Source organism: Lutjanus erythropterus, chromosome 7 (assembly GCF_056507025.1).
Source record: "Lutjanus erythropterus isolate fLutEry1 chromosome 7, fLutEry1.hap2, whole genome shotgun sequence".
Classification (NCBI taxonomy): Eukaryota; Metazoa; Chordata; class Actinopteri; order Lutjaniformes; family Lutjanidae; genus Lutjanus; species Lutjanus erythropterus.
In genome coordinates, this window is record NC_139323.1 from 26,613,516 (window position 1) to 26,640,254 (window position 26,739).

The following is a 26,739-nucleotide window of genomic DNA, read 5'->3' on the forward strand; positions in this document are numbered from 1 at the left end:
GAATTTTTGATTGAGCTTACTGAAATCTTTGCACTTTATATTTTTCATAAATAAAACAGTTTCTGATTAATCTGTGAAAACTGAAGTTGCAGTTTAGTTTTCTTCCCTTTGCAATGAACTTACAGCACCTGAGAAATGACAGAAGTCAACAGTGTCGACATTATGAACAAATCAGACCACATCAAACAGCACAAGAAGTAATAAAATGGAGAAAATGCAACAGCACAAAAATACAAAACTCAAGTACAAAATAGTCAGACATATAGAATGTACAACATATAAACTGTATAATCATTTTTTCAGTTTTTCTCTTGGAAGATGGGACACACAACAACAACAGTCTTCTTCACAGTTTACTGAGTTAGATGGAGGTGCTTTGAACTTGTGGTCTGGCCCGTGTGGTGTTTCCAAAGTCCAGAGAGGCTGTGGGACCAGGATGAGAAGACTGGCTTTTCTTCTGGGCCAGCTCAGCCTTCAGCGCCCTCAGCTCTGTGGCAGCCTGCTTCCTCAACTACATGGCACATTCATGGAAAAAATAACTAACATGGTTTGTTAACATTTAAAGCAGAGATGCACGATAATACCAGCATATCATCGGTGTTGGCCAATAACAGCTTTAAAATTAAATATTGATATCAGCCTCCAGCATGTTTGGAAACTACTACGTTCACTTGCATTGTTTGGGAGATTATGTAACGCTGTTTTCCTGTGAAACTCCACTAGTGATTTGTGGACTGAAAAACTAAACTTGACCTGCAGTCTGCACGATGGTCTGCAGGAGGGTGAGTAGTAGTTTTGGGTGAACTAGCCTTTTAATAATAATCAAAAATTCTATCATAAATTACTGTTCAAATATGCTGATTGATTATTCATATCCTTATTTCACAGTATATAGTTTATCATAGAATAATTGCACTATCCAGCGTGTGTTGGCACATATACCAATATTTGTAGGATGCTGAAAAGAGAAATGTACATTTTTTCTAAATATGTCTCTTAACCATCTTCCTTTGTTCTACAATTGGTACGTTTGTAGGTCATAGAAACAGCTTGATGGATTCAGTTACCTTTATCTCTGTCACCAGCTTCATCTTGGCATCCTCCACCTTCCTCTTCAGGTTGTCAATCTCATGACACTCTGTCATGATCTGAATGATGAGTTCATTCTGAAAGTCAAAATCTTCCACTCATTAATCACTGATTATTAATTACATGACCTTTATACTTATACATTGAGCTTTCAGATGTGTTTTTTTTTTTTTTTTACTTATATTAAGTTCTTAAATACACCTTTTTCACAGCAGACATTGTGACATTGCAGGAAAGCACAGGGGTTCCACTTTTGCCACACTATTATGAGATGTGACATTTAAATGGAATTCAGCCACGATATTAATCCTCACTTATTTCCTCCGACAAGTCCAAATGGTTACTGTGAAAAAGATATATTGACAATTCCAAATATCACTCAATATATCCCATTTTAGTGGACCATACTTTTCAGCTTGGTAATAACATGGTAATAGTGGGGTAATAGTTGATAATACAAAGGTAATAATTAAATAATACCATGTAATTACCAAAGTAATAGCCAGCAGGTCCTATACTATTACTGTCTAGTTTTGCCTCAGTACATCTTTAAATGTGTTTCCATATTATTACCATTTTGGCCCCTTATGTATTATCCTGTTACATAAATTTCAGTACCCAGATATACTCATTGATAATATCGCACTATTAACCAGTTACTATGTAAGGGGTAATGTATAGTGAGCAGGTCATTATGATAAAATATACCCTGACAGGGTGATGCAAAAGTGATTTTATTGATTTTAAAGTAAATACTTTATTGCTCCTCCAGAGAGAAATAACGTTTGGCGTTAGAATGCTGTAATTGACCAATCAGACCTTTTGATATTAAGTGAAACAGATGATATAGTACATAAATTCAAGATAAATTTGATTTTACCTTTATGGAAGATCTGCCCTGTCGCCTTGGCTTCCCTCTGTTATCTCTTGCGTGGAGCTGGTGTAAGAGTTTGTTGTAAAACGTCTCCAGCTCTTGTCGCAAGTTTCTCAGGTTTTCCTCCAGTGGTGCTGTGGCCTTCTTGGTTTCAAAATATTTCTTCTTCCAACTGTCACGTGCTATCCAAAAACATAGGAGTCACATTTTTATTTTTTCCTCAGTCTTTAACTTTTTACTTTTACTTTAAATTGTTAATTTTCAGATTACAACACCAATATATCCGTGTAATGATTTCTTGTAAAATCTTACCTTTTCACTGACAGTATATTTTGCTCACCTTGGTTCCTGCGGTGTCTGTTTTGAGCCAACAGATCTTTCCCCTTTCTGAGCAGCTCCTGCCTCGTCCACTCCAGCTGCTTCCTCTCCTCCCTCACCAGCTTGATTTCCTCAATCAGTTCTTCTCCTAACAAAAACAAACCATGTCAGTTGTGTTTTTTAAAAAAAAAAAGAGATGATCATTAAGAGAAGTGGTGGGTGGGAAATCTTGTGGTATCATCATGCTGGATCTACAGCATCTCCATTAGTTATAATGAGCTGACCCTGACGTGGGTCCAGAGTCAAGAATCATGGGATGTGTGGTACCATAGAGGAGTAGATCAGAGTTGGAGAGTTCCATATAACTGCTAAAGATGGTGTAAATTATTTTGCATTTCAGAATGATGTTTATCAGCTGAAAACGTGGCTTTAAAAGTTAATTTAACATTTAACTTTCTACCCAGAAACACTTTACTTTTCTAGACCTCCCAACTCTTAGCTGGAGCTCTAGAGTAAAGTCATTTTGATTATGCTGCCATCTCCTGGTATTCCAGATTATCACAACACGTCAGAAACAAACTACAAAAGGCTCGAAATAAATTGAGGGTCATATTAAAAGTCCATCTATGAACACATCGTGATAATGCTCGTTCTAAAAAGCTTAACTGATTGACAGTGGAAAAAAGACTCATGTATATTAAGATGCTGCTCACCTACAAAATTGTCAATAATATGGCACCAAAGTACTTAATTAATTCTCACTTTTAGGGGACAATCATAGCTACTTTACAAAAAGTTCCTTGACAGACTTCATACCGGTTCTATTCAAAAGCCCAATGGGCAAAAAGACATGTCTGTACAGTGCAGCAATACAGTGGAATAACCTGCACACAAATCTTCTACCCTTGGTGATTTTTAATGTATGTAATGACTGAGGTGCAGTGTTATATATGTATTTATCATCAAATAAATTTAATCAATCAATCAGTTAATTAATAAATCCTTGGTATTTGCCCAAAGTGACAGCTTACTGTTTGTGTGAAAGACAGGAGAGGCAGTTGTTGTTTGAGTAGCCGTGGACAAGTGTAGACCTGGAGGGGGCGAGGTGCACCGAACGGGCCGAGACAACGTCGATGGACTCTCTGTCACCTTAACACAAGCAATAAATAACAAGAACATGAGTCTTTCTCTGAATGGACTTTCATGGACTTAAATGTAATCCAGCTCTTTACTCACTTCAAAGATTTCACACACTAAAACCACCTGCTGGCAGTGGAAACTAGACTAATCACTGCACCAAACAACTTGCAAGAAACATCCCGAAAATCCCTCAACAGCGCCTTTGTCTAAAAACTGAAGAAGACATTGCTTTTATCAAAATGTAATGCTATACATTACACCACTTGTTGGTTTATTCCTGATGGACTTCAGTGCATGTGCTTCTTTTGATTTCCCGAGCCTGCAAACAGACACAGTGTCAGAACAACCATCAGCAGTGGTACATATTTTCACTGCAGAGTACAAACGTGGCCCTCAGTCCTGCCTCAGCTTGGTGTTCAGTACCCATCTGTGAGGGAGAAGCCTGAATCTCTGTCCTCCAGAGACGGGCCTACTCCTGAATCTCTGGCCGCTCTGTTCTGTCTGTGGTGCGGTTTCTTCTCTCTGGAGGTTTCTTCTCTCTCTGGCAGGTCCTTCAGCTGAGTTGAATCAGCATCACACCGCTGTAAAACTGTAGATGTAAGAACTGAAAAGTTTAGTGTGTTGATGTGAGATACGTAAGATTACTTCAAAAAGGGCTAAAAATGTCATTAATACGTCTGGACTGCCAAATGTACCGCAAACCTTTACCACTGATGCAAATGTGTCAGGTTGACCATATTATAAAAGCTACATTATACTTTTTTCACATTAAAACAAATAAAAACTCATTTTGTGTTTGTGGGCTTTTCAGTGATGATTCTTTTCCTGCGAGGATATCAGGGTTTCTGCAGGTTTTAACAAGTTACATTTTCTCAGACCATTGTGAATGCAATTTAAGACCTATTTCACATCCATACTGGCAAAAAGTACATTCGCAGTTTGCTTTAACGGGTATTGGTTCAGTGTATCAGTATTCCTACATTTTGTCCACCAAAACACATTTAAAAGTGAGGCTAAAGTCCTCCTTTATAGCATTAACATCATAAGTCAATATTTAAGACCTGTCAAAATTATATTTGAGACATTTTAAGGCCTGAAATAAATATTATTGGATTTTAGATTTTTAAAGACTTTTTAATGACCTGCAGAATTAAGGCAGCAGAAATGGGAGAGAAGAGTGACAGGATCTGTTGTAAAACAGTGAATATCTGTGACGCCTCTTGGATGAGAGGCGAAATGTCTTCAAGAACCTAAGCAAGTCCAGTTGCCTACAATAAACCTTTGCAAATACGGTGTTGTATTTTCTTACAAATAATTTCTACATGAGGAGTCCAATGATAAGGTGGCATCTATAATAACTCACAGGTATCCTGTGTTTTCCTAGAGGTCATAGCAACCAGCAAGCAAAGGCTACCAACCCTGAGTAAATAACTCTGGGTTTGAACATTTGGGATCATGTACAGTAAGTCAACAACTTAACAAAATGTGTAACACGTCTAGCATTTCTAGACATCTTAAGAAAATGTTACATATTCTAGCTTTAAAATACATTTCAGGGATCTAAATTTTGTAGTATTCTGATTGCATCACTCTAAATTAATTTATTTCATTTTTAAAAAAATGTTGAGATTCCTCCTCTAGAGGGAGCTTGTTTACCAACATAGTTTGAGTACTGTACCTTTAATGTTACCTGTATTCTGTGAAACAGGCTGTGCTGCTCTTTGATTCTGGGGCTGCCTTGTGCAACGTTCCCGCTCTGTCCACTCCAACTTGTTGGACGAGAGACCCTCCTCTTCGTTTTCTGCCTCTGAAGAACTATAGCTCTGCTCCTCCTCGTCATCCTCCTCCTCCTCCTCTTCCTCTTCCTCGTCTTCCAGGCTGGGGGTGGGAGGTGGCTGATGGGAACACTGGGGAATGAGGGGAAATTTAATAGGCTCCTTTGTTCCTGCTGGCAGGCTGCGTGTCTTGGGAGGGTGGTAATAGGTCTGGTGGTCTGGGGAGCTGCTGCTGGTGTCTGGGCTGAGAGACTGAGAGCAAACGCTGCTGTCGTTCTCTGCAGCAGCTGGCAGCAGGTAAAGCTCTGGCTGTGGGGCCTGCACACAGGTCACAACAAGACATCAGTGAGGATTAATTGGTACATAAGGATTAAGTATTACCGACAAACAAGGATCAGTAGATCGTGCAGAGCACTTATGATGGACTCATGACAGCCACTGTCAAAATAGTTAATGATAGTTTAATTTAACATTTACCCATAAAGCTAAATAGTTTCCTTGTGTACTATAATTAGGCCGTCCATTGCATGTTTATGACCGGATATGTTGTCTTCATTAAAGCTGTCATAACAGAGACATCTCAAACAATGTCAACTCACTTAACTACATTAAAAAATGACATAACTGCTGAATGACACTCAATGACAACTGACACAATGACACAAAAGATGCCAAAGTATTATTACACTGCCAAACGCCTTCATAACAGTGTCCAGAATAATTCTCGTTGACATAATGTCATGTGGTACATGTATGGTGTTTTTGTGGCATCTTTTTTGTCATTGTGACTGTTGTCACTGAGTGTCACTCAGCCAGCTGTGTCATTTTTAATTTGGTTAAGTAAGTTGACATTGTTTGAGATGTCTCTGTTGTGACAACTTTAACCAAGAGAATGTAATTAAAACTAATAGTCACACAAGTAGAGGTGACTCCCTGTTTTTTGTTTAAGGCAACAACATTCATTATCCACCTGCTGTGTCTGGGAGGAGTTTTAAGACATCCTGTTTTTGATTCTTTATATCACTAAAAACGTAGGAAAATGACATTTTTTTGACTTCTTAATCTTCAGTGATATATGAAGTTACACCAAAGGAAAATTCAACAACTTAAGTGGAAAAAAACTGCTAAATAAAAATACAGAACCTGGAGTGTACGTACATACGGTGGAGCGAAGGTTTTCACTTTCAGGTCCCTCTCCTGTTTGCTCTTGACCTGTAAAAGCAAAGAATCTAGTTGTTGTAAGAGACATGGCAGTGAAATCTGTGTGCTCACTTTGTCTTTCACACACACACAAACACTTTTACACCCTTTAGTGTAACAGCTTGAATAGCGAACCTGTTAATCAAAGTGTCTGCATTGTTTCTCTCTGCTGTCTGCCCAGTAAAACACAACCAGCTATAGAGGATCACAGTAAACAGCCAGCTGCTCTCACCAGTGCCAAACTGCGCCCCACACATTTCAGGAAGGAGAATTTGTCAACGCTCCTCTCAGCGCCAAGAAGAGCTGCGAGCTCGCTCCTCAGAGTTTTCAGGGTGATGTCAGGATAAACTCTGACAACACAGTGATGAAAAGGACGTTTTTAGATGACTGAAGTGTAACACAACATATGACATGACACACTGAATGTTTCCACACTACTTTTGCAGTTTGACAGCACAAGAGAAACCCAGACAGAACTGTAAAACAAAAGAGAAAACTCAGAATTTCAAGGCAACTGCCTTCACTAAATTTTTGAGTTTTGAATCAAACTCAAACTCAAGTTTTGAAGTGGGGAAAAAAAGTTCTTCTTACCTATAATATTTTGTTGAGATAATTCACTTTTGGAGTAAACTCAAATTTATCTGGAGAAGAAGAGTTAATTAGTTTATCAAAAGATTATTGATCAACAACCTTTTTAGTTCAGTTCAAAATATAAGAATTTGAGTTTGACTTTAACTTAAAAATATTAGTGAAGACAGTTGCCTTGAAATGTTCTTTTCTTTTTTTTTTTCTTAGCAAAATAATTACCTCAAGAATGCTGAGATTTGCATGTCTTTAAACTACCCTTTTACAGAATAGATACTACTACTACAGCACTGGACTACAATGAAATAAAATTCTTATCCTCTTCTGAGTTTGACGTCTTGAGTCAAATTAAACATTTCCAGCAGTTTCACCTGATGAAGCCGGCAGATATGAAGCTCTCTATGGCTTCAGCAGGGACTTTATTGAGCTTCACATCCCACTGGTCATCTGGCACATACAGCACGTGGAGCTCCACAAACTAAACACATACAAATAAAAGTACACGCAGTTTACTTCACTCTAAAATGTTCAAATTCCTGCACACAAAGACATTTTGCATTGATGTATTAATTCATACTTTACAACTGGTTGGTCTTCTGTCCACAGGATACCTCACTGACTCACAGGACAGCTCCATTATCAGTCCAGCAGCACAGAAACACACTGACAGAGGGTAGAAATCCGTTAGGTTTATTTGCAGGATGCCTTGTTTTTTAGTGCTGTGAAGGCGTGGACTGCCAAGTAACAAACTGGTGTAATCAAACACAGTCAGTGGTCCAGTGCAGTTTCTTTTATGAGAGTGCCAGCAGTGGTTGCTCTGGTGCTGATGATGACAACTGTAACAGGAAAAAAACAGTAGCTCGTTTCATCTGTGGTCATCAGTGTTGACACTGTCCTGCAGGTTTATCAGCTTGTATACTCACTCTTTTCATGCATTTTTTAATGTTATAATTAAAGTCTTCTTTACGGTTGCAAATGGAGCTGCTGTTACACAAGGAAACTTATTTCTGTTATTTTATTTTACATAATTTTGTGTTTAAGTATAATCTGAACTAAGGAAATCACGTCATAGTTTTAGTAGCCTAAATCAAGGCGACACGTGAGTTTAAATTTGGTTTTACTGACACATCATAATTTATTTTTAATATTATTTATAGCTTTTGCATGAAAAACAGATGAATGTAATAAAAACCACACATTATATTGATTGCAGTGAGTTTTATGTTCAGGTTTTTCGTGTATCGCGTCCAGTGTGATGATGCATTTTAACCACTAAAGGCCGCAATTTCTGTTGATGTGTTGCGACGTTCGGACACACCACAAATTGTCGTAATCAATATATTCAACGTGAGATTGTTTTAAAGTGTAACGTTCAGCCGTGCGTTGCCATGTTGAGAGCAACGAAACAACATAAACTACGTCAACAGTCGATATCAAAGTGCATACATGTGTATAAAACAATATTTGACAAACACATTAACCGAAGTACAAATAATGTGACTCAAAACTGTGCCTTTTCCGTCCATTGTTCTGAATTTAAAGCGTGAATATTTCAGTAAATATCCAGCTAAAACGGGACTACTTCCATTAGCGTGTACCTATTGTCATTTGTTGTGATTTCCATCTAAAATAGGTTATGTGAAAACAGTCCAATACAAAATACTAACTTTAAGAACTTCCCGTGAAGGCAGCCATATCGGACACGGTCGTGCCCAGAAGGGAACCCCAGACTCACGAACATCTCGCGAGAGTGATCAATTTTACCGTGATCTTTCCCAACCCTAACCAATTATTTTTGTCCCTAAACCTACCGAGATATTAACCAGAGCATTTTCACATTATAAATCATAATTATTGTGAAAAGTGTCCACAATCATAAAAACGTGTACAAATCTCGCAAGAGTTTCGCAAATCAAGGGTTACACACGTCCAGAGGAGAAACTAGACACGCACAAGATCTCGCGAAAGTGATCAATTTAACAGAACCCAGATTCTTTCTGTGAGTTTAACCAAGTGGTTTTTGTTCTAAGTCCACCCAGACTGTAACTTCTACATTTCCACATTATAGTACATAATCAGTATGAAAATAAATACTTAATAAATAAATAAAAACAAATCTCGCGAGAGTTTCGCAAATCTAGGGTTCCCACCATACAAAACCGGAAACTCGGTGATGAGGAAGAAGTAGTTAGCAAGCAAGCTAACGCTGCCAACAACGAATTGTTTGTAACAATTTTATATTCGTCGTTATTAAGCCTACACTCCCTCAAAATCTTAACCATGTCGGGATCATCCAGCATCATAGCGATGAAGAAACTCGTTCAGCAGTTACGCCTTGAAGCTGGCATTAACAGAGTTAAGGTGCGACCGCTACGTTACGACTTAGGGCGTGTATTGTTTCATTTGTTGCCATTTTCTGTCAGTTTTAATGCCGATGGTGTCACCCAACGGACCAGCCCTTCATTTAAGTTACAGACCTGCTAGCAAAATAAGAGTAGCTAACTTTTCGGAGCTCGGCTGTATTTCCACAGGTGTCCCAGGCCGCAGCGGACCTGCAGCAGTTCTGCCTCCAGAACGCCCAGCAGGACCCTCTGCTCACCGGCATGTCGTCCTCCAACAACCCGTTTAGACCGCAGAAAGTCTGCTCCTTCCTATAGCACCGACACACCGACCCCTGCCTCTGTGAGTAACTCAGTTTTACGCTGTGGTTTTCAGTAGATCACAACTTTTCAGCCCGAGCACTGTTTTCACACCTGCTTTCAATCACACCCATCACACCCACCATTATATGATCTCATTTACAGTAACATAGAGAAACATTAGACTGTTGAACCGTAAAGAGACGGCCCGATATTATTAGTCTCGACTTAAGTTTTAAACATTAAAATTCCCGATTTCATCCCTAAATTGCCATAAGACCCGTCCATGTTGACATTGGGCACTGAATCACGATTTGTCAGCTTTGCGCTGATTGGAAACCGTCTTACATAATTTTTTACACTTTTCCATGTAATTCTGCCATGTATGATATTTGGAAGCTTGTGGGTGTTGAGTTAAGTATAAAATGTGGTTTTATAATTACATATTTAGATAACAAACTAGCAATTTATTTACTTTATCACTATTTGTCCATTTTGGAATTTGAAATGTCATTGTACACTTAAAGGGAACCAGAAATTTAAATTCAGTCATTAACTAGGTCAAGTTTAGGTTTTGTTTTTTGTTTTTTTAGCTGATGGTGTTTCACAGGAAAACAGCGTTGCAGAATCTCCCAAATAATTAAAATGAATGGTGACCAGTTCTTAATTGGACACAGTCCAAAAAAAAACCATAAAATGCCACAATACCGCTTGTCTGGTGTAATCCAATCCAAGTTGACTTAACAGACGTCATTTACACCATGTTTTTAGTCCAAATCTTTGCTGTAGATCCTTAGCTTGGAGTCAAGTGCACATACACACCGTCTGAACTGGGTGTGTGTGTGTTGTGACGGTGTGTGTGCACAAGTCAGTGGTATGTTGGGGATTTAGGAGATTTGGGTCAGAACAGATGAACAGTACAGACGCATTTTACCTTGTTGTTTTCTTTTTTCCATTTGAAAACTGGCCACCATTCACTTACATTGTTTGGGAGATTGTGCAACACTGTTTTCCTGTGAATCTCCAGCACTCACTTATTTTGCACCTGCTTTTAAACCAGTACTACATGTTTATCATGGATACAATTGTCTGCACCACCTGGATAAATCACACAGCTGATATTATGCTTCACTTTTAAGCGTAATGAAAGAGCCCATAAACTCTAAATTAAACTTGCTGGAGCTAATCTGATTTGTACAGCTCTGCTGCAACTTTTGAGTAAGATGCTTTTTAGCTCAGACAAGGACTGTCACAATAAGTTTGTCACTAATAATAATAATTATCAATTTCATCTTTGACTTTGTGTATCATGCATTTTATTCCTTTTTTTAGCAAATGAAGGCATTTACACTTAAAATATTAGTGTCAGGATCGGTATGACACCCCTGAGACTAATGTATGTTATGTTCCTGCAGGTTTTGGACATTGGTGCCTTGTGGACCCTGACTGCGGGACCTGTGCTGTGGACTGGAATTGTCTCAGGAGTGTTTAGGAATTTGGGGACAAGCAACTAACTTAACTTTTATTTTGTTTTGTTTCTTTTTTTTTTTTTTACTTTTGCCTTTGTAAAATCTCACACGGAAACATTTCCAAGTGCTTATGTGGCACAATAGATGTCTTAACCTTGTTGCTTTATTAGTAACTAACCCATATCAACACATACACACACACGTGCCTTTTGAATTGTACATTTTTCATGCCTAATTTTGAGAGTAAATAAATGATATTTCCACATTTTAAACTTGAGGCTACATCTTTTATTAAAACAAGTATGTACACATTTAGAAACCTGAAACATGTTCAATATGTCATCCATAATTATTTTGAAAGTCTTGTTGCATACAAAAGCAGCTGCACCACAGACACACATCTCCAGACACTGGCTACTGTCACACTTAATTCACTGTTAAGACCGTTGGATTTAACTGCATGTAATACAAACTGTTGCCAGGGCAGCCTCACAGTGACTTTACGATTACTTTCAGGCCACATGTAGACAAAATGTGAACATAAATTTGATGGAAACTGCAAATCTTCCTTTATAACTTTAACATACACTCACAGGTTAGATTTTCAGGTTATTGGGATTCATGTGGAGTCCCTGCACGTCTCCTGTCTTGTGTCCCTCAACTGAGAGAGAGGGTTAAAGTCCAGGCTCCTGACCACAGCTGGTCTCCACAGATCATTGCAGATGCAGCTTTACAGAAGTCATTTTCAGAGTGATGTGATCATAGAGAATCCAGTCATCAGTGTTGAACATCAGATTGTGTTAACTGACGCCACTGGATCTGGATATCCACTATAAAGTCCATTTGTGCAGAGCCACAAACAGCAGTAATATCTTGCATAATGGACAATGTCGTCCTTGTCTGACCACAAAAGCTGGTTGTTACTTTGCATTCAAAGCTGGAACTTCCGTCTGCAAGCATCCATCTCGTGGCGCTGGAAACAAAAACAGTGTATTTTAGCTTTGCAGAAATAGCCTGGGACATGACTCCTGTTTTTCTTAAGTGCACTGCTGTTATTTATGAATGGCTGACAAACCTGGCAGTAACACACGTAACATTAATACACTGTGCAAGTGGCACGACACTTAACAAATTACTATACACATAAACTCCATTAGTCGAACTATCCCAGCTCTTCTGGCATCACAAAGAGAAGTTTAAGTGCTGAGAGACTCACCTTCAGGACCCACTCATACTCTCCAAACTTTGAGTCAAAGGTGCCTTTTTGTAGAGAGCGGAGTTTGAGGGTGAAGCGAGGTCCCAGCTCTTGAATACCAACTTTCTTCTCATTCTTGAAGATGTACCTTAAGACATACAAAAAAAATGTTTATTTTGCCTTCTAAATTTAAAATAAATCTTCCTGAGAAAATAGGGTTATATGACAAGGCATCATGTCCAGGTCAAGTTAAAACACTCACCTGTGGAATCTGAAAAAGATGAAGTCTCTCTGGTTGTGAAAGGTGGCGACCTGTCGGCCCACAAACTGAGGGTCTTGTGGGAAGAGAGCTGCAAACAGCCTGCCGATGCTGTGGCCCAGACGTGTGCTGAAGTTGTTGAGGATCACTTCTGGAAAATGTTCAGTTGGCTCTTTGCCTCGTCTCTGCAAAGACAAAACACTACAGTTACGATGGGACCACACAGCTGAAGTGGCTCGATAGATGAAATTATAGGCTGTTGTCATGCTTTTGTTAAAAAAAAAAAAAAAGCTTCCCTCTTAGACATAAGCTAGGCTTAAAGGGACAATTTTTTCCAAAATTAAAAATACATATTTTTCCTCTTACCTCTCAGGGTATTTATCCATCTAGTTTGTTTTGCTGTGAGCTGCAGAGTTTTGGAAATATTGCCACAGAGATGTCTGCTTTCTCTCAAGTATAATAAAACTGCATTCAGTTACTCAAAAATGACCTTTTTAACAAATCGTGCAGCCCTACAACTAATGAACCAGATCACTTTGTATGCTTTTTATGATGTGTGATCTATGCTGTTGTTGTGTTCTGATGTAAGGCGACCATGAGTGTCATGAAAGGTGCCACTGAATAAAATGTATTATTATTATTACTTCTCAAAACACATGCACAGATGCAAAACTATAAAGTGCACAGGCTTTTCAAATCATGTAGGCTCACCCAACCAACGGTCTATAGTTTTTTTTGGTTTTTTTTACAACACAGGAGAAAATTTTAAATACATGTGCCAGATAGACGGTTCCTCTGACGAGACTTCTAAGGCTAAGAAGCCTCTCCTCAGGCCCACTATTCTACATGGTGTTGGAGTGACTGGCTGACTTGAAGAAAGATCGGGGGGATTAGTTCATAACAACCATCTCAAGACCCAACTTGAGACGCTCAATGATTTTATTGTCCTCTGTCTCAAAAACAGCTTCTCTTGCAGTCGTATTGCTGTAAAATTGTGAAGAACAGTCTGCTAATCTGAGTACTTGAATTGCAAAACTAATGTGTCATGTTGCTCATTACAATGAAAAAGTAATCTGAGTACTCTTAACATGTTACCCCTGACAATGCTAACGTTACAGCTGAGCCTAGGAGGACAACATTAATGTTTACATCCCATGCTGTCACAAGCACGAGCCTCTCGTTCATTCTGTGCAGTGACAAGGTTGGTGTTCGATAGTTACTTCATGAACACCACAACTATCAATCTAGATGGAAAAATAGCATTACAGGTATGAGGAAAAATATGCATTTTTGATCATTGAATGAACTGTCCCTTTAATCTGTCGTGCACATTAACTTCTTCTAAACCCAGTTTTAGAAAGATGATATACAAATCCATTATTATCACCAAAGACAAGGCGAGATTGGATTTATCAACTTGCCTTCATCTCCTTCCGCAGTCGAACACTGCTGACCTTGAAGTGTGCCGTCGGCCCGTTGGGTAGATGACAGAGAACCAAACCATCTTAAAGTCACAGTTAAGGGAACAGACAGAAAAACACAGCTCATCTAATCAAAGTTTGCCTATTTAGTTTCAATTTTCATACTTCATTGCATAAAGTGGTGAGATTAAAATCTCAGTAAAAGTATCAAAATCACCTGGATTTAATTAAACACAATTCTCATCTATCATTCAAATTACAGTAATATAATAAAGAATAGATAACAGTTTTGAGCATTGTGCATCATCCTCCGCACACAGCTGTGTTTGAGGATACTGGGCACTTTGCGATCCTCGTTGATGACCATGAGGTACGTGAAGTTCCTGGCGACGCACTGAGGAATAACTCTCTTCAGGGCCAAACCTCTTCTGTAGTAGACGTGGGCGTTTGGGATTACTGTGGCCAGCTGCTCACAAAACCTCACCGTCCTCTGCAAAAAATGGTACATCATGGTACAGAGTACAAACATAAAACAAAGCAATAATACATCGGTACGCAACCAAAATAGATCCATGTCACAAACTAGGTAATTTAAATAGAGGCGGGACACAAATTTACCTACAACCCTTGATTTATCTGGATGCAGTCGGTGACCAATAAAGTCCTTCCTTCTATATTCAACAATGATTGTATTTTTACATATTCACTTGTTTAAGAAGTTTCAGGATTTGAGGGAAACAAATTTTCCTCCGATACCTTTTCTCTATATTTACAATTATGCTCTGCTCTATGGGTTGTGAGTATTTTGAGTCACAGACAACATATTACTCTTCAAATTTAAAAAAAATAGCCTGGAGGAATGTCTCTTCTCAGTGTTGTTTCGTCATAATGTTAGGGCTGTATAACAACTAAAACTTTTTTTTTTTTCAAGAGAAAGAAAAAAGCATTTGATTAATTTTTATGTTTTATTTATATACTTGTCCATCAACACCCTGGGACACACACATATTATGTTATTGTCAGAGATTATTTGTTGATGTATGTCTGCGAACCTACTGAAAATAAAATACATGAAACAAAAACTGGTCACTGAAAGAAGAAGAAAGTCTAAAAACCATTCCCTCTCTGGCATGTTTGCTGATAGCTGGTGTGAACTGTGTGTGGCATCGTCAATGAACTGATGAAATAGTAAAATAAATACACATTATGCCAAGCAGCAGCCACTCACCCCTCTTGGTCTGTCTGATGTTGTGATGAGCACTTTTGGGTTTGTCAGCCCATTGAAGTAGGCAGAAAACTCGTCAGTTCCTTCATCAAATGCAACCTGTAGATGAAACTCAGGAATTATAACTCAAGTTCGTTACAAATATAACCTGAGATCGTCTGAACAAGCTCAGCCAAACTTGGTCCGTACCTCTTCATCTTCTGGGTCAACTGTTGTCTCGTCGTACACCCTCTGGTTCTCTATCGTCTTCGGGACCTCTTTTGGTGGTGCCTGGATTAAAGACAGGACAGAATAAAGGGAGGAACGAATGGCCAGTATTAATGAGCCTGTGACTCATAATGGCAACATAAAAAAAAAAAAAAACAGAGACAGAAAACTCACCTTGTCACCCAAAGCTTCCCTTTCTTTTTTCTTCTTTTTCTTGAGCTGCATCTTTTGCTGAAACATGAAGGCATATTGATAATTATTTTAGGATAGAGTTATCTTCAAAATACTTTAAGTACTTGATTGACTGTTTATTCTATAACATAACAGTGAAAAGTTCAGCGTTTTTTTTCTGAACCACTGTCAAAAGCCAAAACATATTCAAATGTTACAGTAAAAAAAGTAATTTTGCTTGAATGACGGAAATTATTAATCAATTATCAAAATACACCTGTTATTGGACTGATTTAACTAGGTGTACCTAATAAACTAGCTAACTATGCTTAACTTGCTAATGACAGCTCTCCGTGATGTATATGTATATATATGTCTGTCTTTACCTTTCTTTTCTCCTGTTTGAGCTTCATGAACATGAAGTGTCTCCGCTGTTTATTCTTGATTTCGGACACACTGAAGGTGGGGGGAAAGGCAGCTTCGGCTGGCTCGGTCTTCATCTTCTCCTCCTCCTCCTGCTCCTTCTTCTCCACTCCGCTGCCTTCTCCACCTCCCTCCTGACTCACACTCGTCTTCTTCTTTGGCTTCTTGTTCTTCTTTTTCTTACCTTTGCTGTCCTGACTCACGGGAACCTCTGTGATGTCCATCTTGTGTCAGTTGTCTGTTTTGGCTGATTATCTTTCTCACGTGTGTGGCTGCCCGTGTTACCAACCGGAGACCGGAAGTGAGCGAGTTGAGGTCGTCGATGAAAATATGGGGACACCTAGTGGTGAGGAGGAGATATAGCGGAGATGAACACAACTTCCATTATCATCACATCATCATTATCGTTCTTCTTATTATTACAATTATTATTATTATTAAGCAACTATCGAGGATTTATCCTCCAAGATGAAGTGAACAGAACTAAACTAAAACTAAAATACATTAAGCATAAGCATAAAGGATAAATTAAGCATAATAAAATGTAAACCACAAATTAAATACCATGAAATGTAAAATAACCAAACTTAAAAAAGCAAAATCATTCATTAATTTACAATTAGTCTACAGAGGTTTGGGGCACACATTTGGAATTCATAAATTTAAGGGACTTGACATAAAGTTGAATTTCCTTATAGTAACCACTACCAAAATCTTCCTTTTATGGGAAGGCGTTTGCAGATTTCTAATCAAAGTCAATTGGTTTTTCCACTCTGCTTTTTTAACCAATTTTATTCCTGTCCTTGTGGTGTATGTATTTTTTACCTGCATCTTATTTTATATTGTGTTGTTTTACTTGCTGTTTCTTTGTTTTGGATGCTCATATTTTTTATTTTCTGTGAAGCACTTTGGTAACTATGTTTTAAAAAAAGGTGGGGGTTTTAAATTTTAGCTTTGTGAATAAAATATGGCTAAAATAAGTAAATCATTGATATTCTGGTCCGATTGTTTATTTCCTAATGAATCTTTATTTCTTTTGTTTTGGGTGGGACTGGGTACTTTAAGAATTGTTCTCAATTTAGCTACTGCTGATTGGTCAAAAATAGACAAAATATTACTTCTAGAGGATTGGGCATGGTATAAATCCTTTGTTAGGAGAGACTGAATGAACTGGTGTGGGTAGATGGGATGGGGACTGAGAATACAATAATGTATTTCTGTCAGCTGACAAGGGCATTTAAGAAGCTGGAATCTGAATTTAAACATTTTTTAATTAAAAATAATAATAATAAAAATATAATCATGTGTCCAAGATAACATGTATCCCAATGCAAAGAGTGGTCAATATGAGTAACTTCACACTAGACAGAGCACAAAAATCATTTGACAAGATTTTAATTTTGTAGTGATAAATACAAATTACTTAAAAAAAAAGGGTCCAAAGGTCACAGTAGTAATTGTAGTTTTTGTGTATTATTCCCAGCACTCTGTAAAACAGCTTAAAACAATGATAAATACACATTTTCCCATTTAGGCAGAGTGACATAGGCTTTACACACAACATATGCATGATCAAATGATCGCCTTATAAAGTTGATGTAGTGAACTTTTTAGCAAACAGTTGCCCGTTCACACATCCAGCAGTCATAAAACAACACTATAATTCACTGTGGTCAAAGTTGTCCGTTTCCACTTTAAGACTTCAAAGCCATCATGCTTTGTACGAGCAGTTTGCCCCTTACAATAGAAAATGTCAGGAACTGGCACTGTTGCTCAGCAAAATTCACTTCAGTATCACTATCTCAAGGCCTCTACATACAAACCCTTAATAGCCTCAAAACAGCTAAGTATAAAAACCCATATACAGAAACATTTGGATTCCTTTTAAATTACAAAAAACAATTTTATTTCAAAATTTATATTTCAACTTCAAAATTTAAACAAGATTATTAGGTGCTCATTGCAACTAAGCGGTCCATTATTTCACATCATTTGACTCTTCCTCCGTATGCGAGATGCCCACTTTAGTCAAGATGAACAGGTTCTTATAATGGACAGCTAAGGAGAACGTAAAAAACATACATTACAGCAAAGAGAATTACGGCAAATAAGACAAGGGGAATGCTGGCAGAAAATTACCGAAAATTGCTGACTTCATGCTGCTGTTTATTTCTAATGTGACATCTGTACATTAAGGAATCAAACGTTATGGAACAGATTTAAACATGATGCTGTCGTCTCACGCTGTCCCATAATGAAGGAGAGATGGAAATTACTTAAGTTTCTGGCCAAATCAAAGTAAATAAAAGTTACTGATAGAACATTTTCCCTGATAAATAGGAGAGACTAATCAATATTCTAATCTGTGTTCTGAGCTGTAGTATAAGCAGTATAAAATGAACTTTTAAGCAAATCAGGATCAAGTTTAAAAACAGTCTGTAGCTGCTTCATCATTATTTTATTGTGTGGATGATCTGCTTTGTCAAATTTAAATTAAATTAAAGAACATCATCAGGAAAAGAATCAGTAAAAGAATGACGCTTCTAAAGCCGATTTAGTCTGAAATTCTGAACATAATCTGCTCCCAACCAGGATGCAAGTTCTGCATGTGTTACCATGGTGATCTAACCAGGTAAAAAAGAGACCCACCTTCATGACACTAAAAACTCTGACATAAGAGACACCTATTTGTCTGGCTGCTGTGCGGCTGATTGAACACTTCTATCTTTTTAACTGAGGAAATACAGATGAATGTAAATCATCACGTAATAAGGAAGAGGAAAGCACAGCTGACTGCACAGCAGCCAGATAAAGTTAGCTGGAAACACTGCTTGGCACCATCACTTCTGTACTCTGTACGACAAAAAGCACCAAACACTGGTGATCTTCTGGCTTTGACTAATGTAGAGGCTACTCGGCCGATATTGCAGATGACTCCTGAACTGGAACGCCAAGCGTTTCAACTCGTTTCGGTGAGACGGAGGTAGTCCTGTCTTCTGCTGACGCTTGCCGGTCCTGCAGTGAGAAGGTTCACGTTCAGAGACATGTTACATAAAAATGCTTAAATAAAAACGTCCTGTAGTAGCAAATAATAAATTCATAAACCAAAGTATAAGATATTTAGAATTATAGATATTTCAAACAATAAAACATTAGCCACTACACTGCTAAGATATTACATGGATTACGGATTTGATCTTATTACTGGCCTGCATCCCTAAAATGTCTTCATTGATATTTTCTTGCATTACATCATAGAAAGACAGATGCTTATGCTATTCACTGCTAAAATAATAATCCATTTACTAAATTTACTAATATGCAGTACAATTAAATTATAACAGGGGTCTCAAACTCAAATTGGCTTGGAACCACTAATGTTATTGTCATCTCATAAGGGCCCACTTCAATGTTCAATTACTGCAGGACTGAAATGTTTACATTCATTTTTATATTTTTTTTGTTAGCCCTGTACTGGACACAAACTCAGCAACTCTTCTGTCACTTTGACTTACGCCTGATGAAAATGGCTAGCTGAATATTGTCAGTTTTGTCCGTGCTTTCATCAAACACCACAGTGACAGTATGCAGTGAAAACTCTAGCTTTGTTACATAACTGAACATTAATGCCACTTGTCTTTAATACTTTAAAATTTTAAATATCATTTATCTTATATTTGACCATGATGACGAATTTGCATGATTTAGTGCTTTATGTACCCCTATTAGATCTTATTTATTTGATGTTTTTCTTCTTTGTGAAGCACTTTGGGCTGCATTTTACATATGAAAGGTGCTATATAAATAAAATGTTATTATCGCTATCATTATTATCATTAGTTGATAACTTCCTGATCTGCTCTGCCACTGTTTTTTCATATAGGGAGCTATTGCTTTCTGGACATAGAATATCAGCAAACTGCAACATGCAAAGCCTCAGAAATACATACATACATACAACAATAATAATATAATTGTTTTTATTTCATTTGTATTTGAAAAGTAGTTTATAAAAATAATAAAATAAATGTCAGGGGTGGCTTGAGACCCCTGCTCTATAAGGTAGATGTAAGAATAAGTTGCTCACAAAAACCACATTAATAACCAAAATTAGACTCATAAGAGGAAAAATGAAAAAAGCCAATTATTTCTGGCTACAGGTTTCAACAAGTTAAATTCAAGACTTTTTCTAGTTCACATCCATACTTGCAAAAGAAAAAAAAAGTATAAAGTATATTACGGAAAATCAGAGGCCCAAAAGTAAAGTAAATGAATTAATTAAATTAAGTAAATGTTGCATATTATCACTTTAAGGACCCACAGAACCCTGTCTGGTTACAGAAAAGAATAAACTTAGTGATGGAACGACTAATGTCATGAGGATTTTGGACATCATCAAGTTCACACACCGTGGCAGCCTGGGTGAAATCCACTGTGCTCGTAACTTGTGTTACTAATATATATGTATGTGTGTATAAAATCTATAAATCTATCCACTCACAGATAACACAACCTCAAGAGCTATCATCAAAACACAGAGGTAAAAACACTGGACAAATCAAAACTACTTATTTACCAATTTAAGTCGCATGTGAATATTCATCATCCCATTAGTGCATTTGCCATGCTGACACATTAAAACAAAAACAGGGCATTTTAAAGGTTTAATTACCGTTAATAACTTTTCTGTGTCTAAAGTTGCCTAGTATTGAATGTAATAAGTTTTCAGGTATTTTAACTGGAACTCACCTGAACATTAGTTTGTGAAGGCCGCCTTTCTTCTGCTTCAGGTTTAGATGCTGCATTGTCTCTGCTGAGTTTATCTTCATTCTTTTTCAGAGGTTCAGTCTCTGATGGAGACGAAACTGGCTTAGTAGGTTTAGTTTCCGACTGGGCTGTGCCAGCAGCAGCAGCACTGCTAGCGTTAACTCCGTCTTGCTCCTCTTCTGTCTCCTGCTGGTTTTCTGAATCTGACTCAGCAGAGAGATTCTGCTCTCGCTCACGAAACAGAGCATCTGTCTCGTCCTCACTGTAGCGAGGCTCTGCAGTGCGTAGTGTCTCCACAGCCAACTTGGCTGGCTCGTCCATGGGTCTGTTGGGCCTCCTCTGACGCACCTGGTTTCTATGTAATCTGCCATTATCGGCTCGGCGCCTCAGGGCAGGTTGTTGAGCGTCCCCTCCTGCTAAGTGGTCCCGGTCCTCGATCTCCTGGAAGCGATCGTGGTGCTGCACCCGTGCAGGAGGTGGATCCCTTCGACGACGGCGAAAAGGAGCAGTGACGCCATATACGAAGGCTCCCTGCACACTTAGATAGATGAAGAACTGTAGAAGAGTCAAATAAATTAACCAATATAGAGAAACACTGTCTGATTTTATACATTTGCATTAGTATCAGTGATAATCTATCTAGGATCCTTACCATAATGCAGGCCACAATAGTTATGAGAACTGGGACCTGCAGGGTAACTGGTAGATCTTTGAGGAGGGCTCGAAGAAACTCACTGATCCCCTCTCCAATGTACTTCAGCGGCTCTGTGATGAAGGTTGTGAAGGTAACTGAGATTGCCTAAAAACAGACGGAGGATTAAAATGTAACTTTGTATGCGACACTTCCAGACACATACAGATATTTTTTCTGTTCCAAATTTGATGCCTGCAACACATTTACTGCTCAAAAAACACCCGTTTGGAACATTTCATAGGCGAGCAGGTTAATTAAACATGACATATTATCACAATTGGGTATGAAGGGGACATTCTTCAAAGGCTCAGTCGTTCACAAGCATGGATGAGGTGAGGTTCACCACTTTGTGAAAAAACTGCGTAGGCAAATAATCCAACAGTTTAAGTCCATAATATCATTAAAAGATTCATGCTATAATCATGTGTTGTTGCACTTGCTTGATGTTTGACTGTGTTATCAAGGTTGTTGACTGACTATTTTTGATCATAAGCAATGTCATCGTAACAACTGCACATTTACAACAGCACTGTATAAGTCATTTGCACTCTAACGCTGGGGATGCAAAATCGCTAAATTATGCAATTCTGGCATAATTCTGCTTTGAGTTAAATAATATTTTACAATACTTGACCAGAATTTCTCTCATTTGTCCAGGACATCGAAATCTTGCAGGACTCATGGACCAGAACCAATTTTTCCTAACAGAAAACTCAGTAATTGTTCTGTTTGTTTTTTTATATATCATAGTGACCTACCTTGGTTGGAGGTACCAGTAGAATTGGGTTGACCACGAGGACTTCATAGTATTTCCTACAAGGATCATCTTGAAGAGTAAAAGTGCTTCTGTACCACTCTGCAAGAAAAGAACCAAAGAAAGTGAGGTAGCTGAGAAAACAACTAAACAGAGTTAGTTTAGTGGAAAAAATGTGTCTTTCTTCAAAGGTTTTGGACAACGTTAAAACAGCGTGACAACGCGTAAGAGGAATATGCAGAGAATTACCATAATTTATTCAGAGTTTAAGCTTGTTGTTTAGCCTTCCAGCTGGCATCTTTACTGTTTTAGTTTACTCTCATAGCATCGTTTTCAGATGCAGCAGGCAGCTGTGTTACATACATTACGTGGGCTCTGTTGACAGCTTTAAAAAGCAGCGAAGGACTAATTTATTTAAACTGACCTTTGTCTCGTCTTGTGTGTATACATGGTCTTTAGAAGGGAGGTTAAAATAATGTAATATATGGCTGCGCTTGTAACTGTCTCACCTCTCAAGCTATCACTCCAGTCAAATTTCTTTATTCCAGTGCACTTAGCATTAACGCTATCCATTTTTGCTATGTTGTTTTGGTGCTCAGCAAAGGCAATCTGAAAATAAAAAAAGAAAAGAAAAGAAAACATTAACTGTATTGGGTATTAGGAAGGTGTCTCTTAAAAAAACAAATGCTGAATAACAGCTAAACAAGAACAAGGGAAATGAGAGAGCTCTTCTTCACCTTATACAAATAGAACCAGTTCCAGATAATACTGACGAAGAAGCAGACAGCAAACAGTCTACCGAACTGCACGAACCAGGACACCTTTGACCACAGCTGAGTGCATATGATGGCCACGTTGATCAGAACAAACAGTCCAATCTAGAACACAAACAGAGAGAACAGAGTACAACTTGACTGGTTGCATGAGATGGAAAATCACAAAATATACAACCAAAGCATTTTAAAAACTCCTACAGAAGTGAGCCACCTGTTGGTATTGATTAAAAGCTATATTTCATTTTAAATAAAAACAGGCACAACTTTTTATTGCAGATATTTCTGCTCTGGCACCTCGTCATGTAGCACTATTGATGGTAAATCTTTTTTTTTTTTTTTTTGCCTGTGGACATTTTCATGTCATACATTGGATGATAAGAATGCAGATTTATTGACCCCTAACTAGTGAAATAGGAATCCCACTTTATGCACCCCTCCCTTTCACCTACTTATAAGCCAGTAGTGACCGCCTGACATGCATTATGTTTAAAGGTTACTCAGAAAAATCATGCTACACAGGTAATCCAATAATACATTTGCACGCACTGTCACTTTCCTCCTCTTAAGCCCTATTGACACAGGACAAGTATTATTTGGGAAAATCTTGCAATTTGTAATAATTGCAGAGGTTGTCTGTGATTTTAATCCTGTGTCAATCAGCTATGTCCTTAATTTGTTTAGTAAAAATTCGTATTCATATTTCATCAAGCTCAGAGGTCCTGTGATAATATTAGTCCCGTGTAAAATTTCATCTTGGTCATTTAGGGTTGTTTGTTTTTGACATGAGTTTTCTGATGTCAGACAACTGAATAAGTATGAAAAATCTGATTGTGGCTCAGTTGAACAGCAGTCAAAAGTGGTGCGTGAGATTGGCCATATTGATGTTTAAAATGATTGATGATGACAGAGGTTTGTTAGAAATGTGTATGTGTATGCTGGTAATACACGCAGAAAGTGGGCAAAACAACTCTATAAACTAAATCCTTAATGTGGCTGCTGAAGATCAGATGCTCCGCTTCTGATATTATATCTGCGTCATGGGGATGATATCAGTAAATTCAAGTAAAATACAGACTTAGTTATCAGAATCACAGGGACCCCAAGTTATACTAGTCTCGTGCTAATAGGGCTTTAGATATTCACATACCTAAATGTGCACAACAGATTAAGATTCATGTGCAGACATGGCCAAGAAATCGTTTTTCTTCAGGAGAGAATTCTAGCTCACGTTTCTCTAATAATCATTGCACTTCAATCATCGCATTGCACGTTGTTTACTGGAGAAAGACAACTGTCTAACTAGTCAGTAATCCAGGTACTTCACTGAGCATTGAACAGCAAAATGTCCTTGTGTGAGTATTATGGCAAATGAAAGGAAGAAAAAAAAATCTGAGAAATTTGATTTAATTGGTTATCACATTTGACTCCAGTCTCACATGCAAAAGAGACTTCATACTACACTCTTGATAGAGCTCTGACGAGGGGTGTAAATCACAAGTTTCATTGTCAATACTATGGACAAGAATACGATATTTCCAGATATTGTATCATTGATCCAGATATTTGTGAAACAGACATGCCATGGGAATTTCAAAATTAAGGTATATATTACAGATGATGATATATGTCGATATTTTCACGTTCCATCAATAATACTGAATCACTGAACACTGACTCGATCAATCCAAATCGATGTATCATTACACACCAAGCTCTGACTATAAAGTAAGTGTCTATGTCTTTGGCAGCACCTGCGTGAAGTAACTTAAGACAAGGATTTCAGATTTTAAATGAGCTTACTTTTAATACTGTGTCAAGCTCCACACCAAAGGTGTCTTCGAAGCGCCACTTCCAGGCCTCATAGTCATGTGGTCTGAGATCCACCAGTATCTGACTGAGGGCATTGTCCAGAGCCCCAGTTCTCCAGCTTTCTTCACCCTCCAGAAGTGCCTGAATTTCTGCCATGGTTTGTTGGGACAGTTTGATTTTGGCATCATAGAAGACATCTGCAGAGTCTGTAGGCTGGAGGGAAAAGGGGACATGTGTGTTAAAAAGGGAATGCCCCATTTTCTACTGTATTGCACTGAGCGTACCAGAGTCCTGTCTTAATATTACAAATACCTTTGTCAAAGGTAGGCCACATGGTGATTGCAAGAGAGGTTTGGTAAAAAACATTTGAGGCAGAAAAAAAACAGTATCATGCATGTGAAATGACCACGTACCATACCAACTCTTTGTATTTCCTTCAAGAGTCGGCTTAGGAATCGCTTGAACACTGGATTGCATGAGGGCTGCTGCGAGTACCTCATCTTCTTGTTTAGTTCTTTAATCTGAATGAAAGCAAACCACAATAATTATGATGCATGACTGATTCTGCAGACAAATCTTCAGGCAGCCTTGTCAGTGTGGCTGCTGCAGAAAGATATTAGTGAATTTTGGTAAGGTGGTGAAAAAGTTAGCTTAGAGCCATGCACTGTAACTCTTATACATCCTGCTGAAAACATTTGCCTAAATTTCCTCACCATCATCTTTTCTGAATAATAACAAGTTTCTTCCATCCTAAATGACAGCTTTTGCCACCCCCTGAAAGCCTTCATGCCACCCCATGAATAATTCTCCATCTATCTGATTGCATTTCTCTAACTGGTTTCCTCAGAAGAACTAACAAATGCTTTAATGTATTCTTATAACCATCAACCTGTTTCTGCAGATCCACTACTTGACTTTCACACGGCGTCTGGCTGGAGTCCTGAACATACTCTCTTCTTTTGGTTGGCACATTGGGATAGTTTGCTGTCTTCAAGGCATGAAATGAGCACAGAAATAGCTTTAGACCATTCGGTGCATTAGCAATGTGTTAGTATGTGCATTTTGATCCGTGTAAAGTTATTTATTATTTAACATCAGCCAACCTCCGCAGGCTTCCTCATGGTTTTGGTGCTCGCATCGTAGCTCAGCATGTCATAAGGATCTATCCAGTCGTCTTGTTCCTGCTGTCCTGTAGCAGCCAGTGACAGGCTGCATACCAACACGATGAGGAGCATCTTGGCAGAGACAGGAAGCTACTTTGACCAGCTACCCGTCCGGTGTTGAAGCTAGGTAAGTTAGCCAGCCGGTGTAGATGAATCCCAGCGGAAATGTGTCCCATGAAAGTGAAAGCAAGTTCAGAACGGCTCGCGGAAATTTAAGCTAGCTTTAAGTTAAATAACGGTAACTAAACCGGGTTAAACCACAGCTAACATTAGCTGCTATAACTGCCGTCCCACCGACTCAAACTCGGTTTTGTAGATACTCTAACAAGTGAATGCTACGATACATACACTGAATATCACACACTTTCGTCTCTCACACTGTAGTAAACAGCGCTGCAGAAGTCAACACAGACAAACCCAGTTTTTTTTTTTTTTTTTTTTTTTTCTTCTTCTTCTTCTTTTGGAGTTTATCGGCAGCTTGCGGTCAGTTGCATTATTTGCACTGCTGCCACCTTGTGGGTTTACGCCCACTCACCGTCACGTCGTTCATCCAGTCCCGTTATCCTTAAAAAGTCGCGCCAACATTTCTTGTCTCACCTGCGTAAACTTTCTGGCTATGGTCACGAAAACAGTCGGATGCTTCCCAATTAAATTTAGTTTGCTGTGTTCAATCCTCAGCCTGCTTGTTATGACTTCTTCTTGTCTGCCTCTGAAATGTTTTTCCCTTGTCTAGCCATTCTTGAATTAGTAACCAACACTTCTTACAACATCTTGGTGATTTGGTGA

General features: G+C 38.3%; 4 protein-coding genes across 6 annotated transcripts; 1 reads left to right on the forward strand and 3 right to left on the reverse strand.

The window, feature by feature from the left end:
- Positions 1-3: 3 nt before the first annotated feature.
- spata1 (spermatogenesis associated 1) lies at positions 4-9,615 on the reverse strand. Of its 2 annotated transcripts, none has more exons than XM_084723364.1 (13): positions 9,485-9,615; positions 7,559-7,644; positions 7,353-7,459; positions 6,629-6,746; positions 6,355-6,408; positions 5,100-5,514; positions 3,845-4,010; positions 3,680-3,740; positions 3,313-3,430; positions 2,304-2,429; positions 1,970-2,145; positions 1,068-1,166; positions 4-511 (listed from the first exon to the last, which is right to left on the reverse strand). In XM_084723364.1, coding segments are annotated over exons 1-13 (1,677 nt in total). In that variant the 5' UTR covers positions 9,486-9,615; the 3' UTR covers positions 4-361. The 2 variants fall into 2 exon arrangements, with proteins under 2 accessions (XP_084579490.1, XP_084579491.1); XM_084723365.1 differs by having other exon boundaries at positions 9,459-9,593.
- Positions 9,126-11,361, forward strand: LOC146324096 (guanine nucleotide-binding protein G(I)/G(S)/G(O) subunit gamma-5). Its single transcript, XM_084723368.1, has 3 exons — positions 9,126-9,342; positions 9,513-9,663; positions 11,036-11,361. The coding sequence occupies exons 1-2, from the start codon at positions 9,262-9,264 to the stop codon at positions 9,636-9,638; spliced, it is 207 nt and encodes a 68-aa protein (XP_084579494.1). The 5' UTR covers positions 9,126-9,261; the 3' UTR covers positions 9,639-9,663; positions 11,036-11,361.
- Position 11,362: 1 nt separating this feature from the next.
- Positions 11,363-16,296, reverse strand: rpf1 (ribosome production factor 1 homolog). The gene is made up of 9 exons (XM_084723367.1): positions 15,954-16,296; positions 15,571-15,627; positions 15,379-15,459; positions 15,193-15,288; positions 14,301-14,454; positions 13,965-14,047; positions 12,547-12,728; positions 12,306-12,432; positions 11,363-12,062 (listed from the first exon to the last, which is right to left on the reverse strand). Exons 1-9 carry the CDS (start codon positions 16,212-16,214, stop codon positions 12,021-12,023), a joined length of 1,083 nt encoding a protein of 360 aa, XP_084579493.1. The 5' UTR covers positions 16,215-16,296; the 3' UTR covers positions 11,363-12,020.
- A 2,136-nt stretch (positions 16,297-18,432) lies between these two features.
- On the reverse strand, positions 18,433-26,385 carry clcc1 (chloride channel CLIC-like 1). 2 transcript variants are annotated; one of them, XM_084723369.1, is made up of 10 exons: positions 25,894-26,385; positions 25,680-25,778; positions 25,204-25,311; positions 24,782-25,003; positions 22,943-23,083; positions 22,715-22,814; positions 22,210-22,307; positions 21,410-21,556; positions 20,740-21,312; positions 18,433-19,005 (listed from the first exon to the last, which is right to left on the reverse strand). In XM_084723369.1, exons 1-10 carry the CDS (start codon positions 26,023-26,025, stop codon positions 18,901-18,903), a joined length of 1,725 nt encoding a protein of 574 aa, XP_084579495.1. In that variant the 5' UTR covers positions 26,026-26,385; the 3' UTR covers positions 18,433-18,900. The 2 variants fall into 2 exon arrangements, with proteins under 2 accessions (XP_084579495.1, XP_084579496.1); XM_084723370.1 differs by lacking the exon at positions 25,680-25,778.
- Positions 26,386-26,739: the final 354 nt, after the last annotated feature.

Bases quoted from the DNA above. Each gene is read 5' to 3' on its own strand.
- LOC146324096 (XM_084723368.1), top strand. From the start codon at position 9,262: ATGTCGGGATCATCCAGCATCATAGCGATGAAGAAACTCGTTCAGCAG. The intron at 9,343-9,512 runs GTGCGACCGCTA...GTATTTCCACAG, and splicing joins CTGGCATTAACAGAGTTAAG to GTGTCCCAGGCCGCAGCGGA.
- spata1 (XM_084723364.1), bottom strand. The intron at 7,460-7,558 runs GTATGAATTAAT...GTATGTGTTTAG, and splicing joins GAAGACCAACCAGTTGTAAA to TTTGTGGAGCTCCACGTGCT. The intron at 2,430-3,312 runs GTAAGCTGTCAC...TGTTTTTGTTAG, and splicing joins TCCTGTCTTTCACACAAACA to GAGAAGAACTGATTGAGGAA.
- rpf1 (XM_084723367.1), bottom strand. From the start codon at position 16,214: ATGGACATCACAGAGGTTCCCGTGAGTCAGGACAGCAAAGGTAAGAAA. The intron at 15,289-15,378 runs GTACGGACCAAG...TTTCATCTACAG, and splicing joins TTGACCCAGAAGATGAAGAG to GTTGCATTTGATGAAGGAAC. The intron at 12,063-12,305 runs GTGAGTCTCTCA...TTTTGTTTCCAG, and splicing joins AGTATGAGTGGGTCCTGAAG to CGCCACGAGATGGATGCTTG.
- clcc1 (XM_084723369.1), bottom strand. From the start codon at position 26,025: ATGCTCCTCATCGTGTTGGTATGCAGCCTGTCACTGGCTGCTACAGGA. The intron at 22,308-22,714 runs GTGAGACAGTTA...CTTTTCTTGCAG, and splicing joins CTGGAGTGATAGCTTGAGAG to AGTGGTACAGAAGCACTTTT. The intron at 21,313-21,409 runs GTAAGGATCCTA...ACTCTTCTACAG, and splicing joins CTATTGTGGCCTGCATTATG to TTCTTCATCTATCTAAGTGT.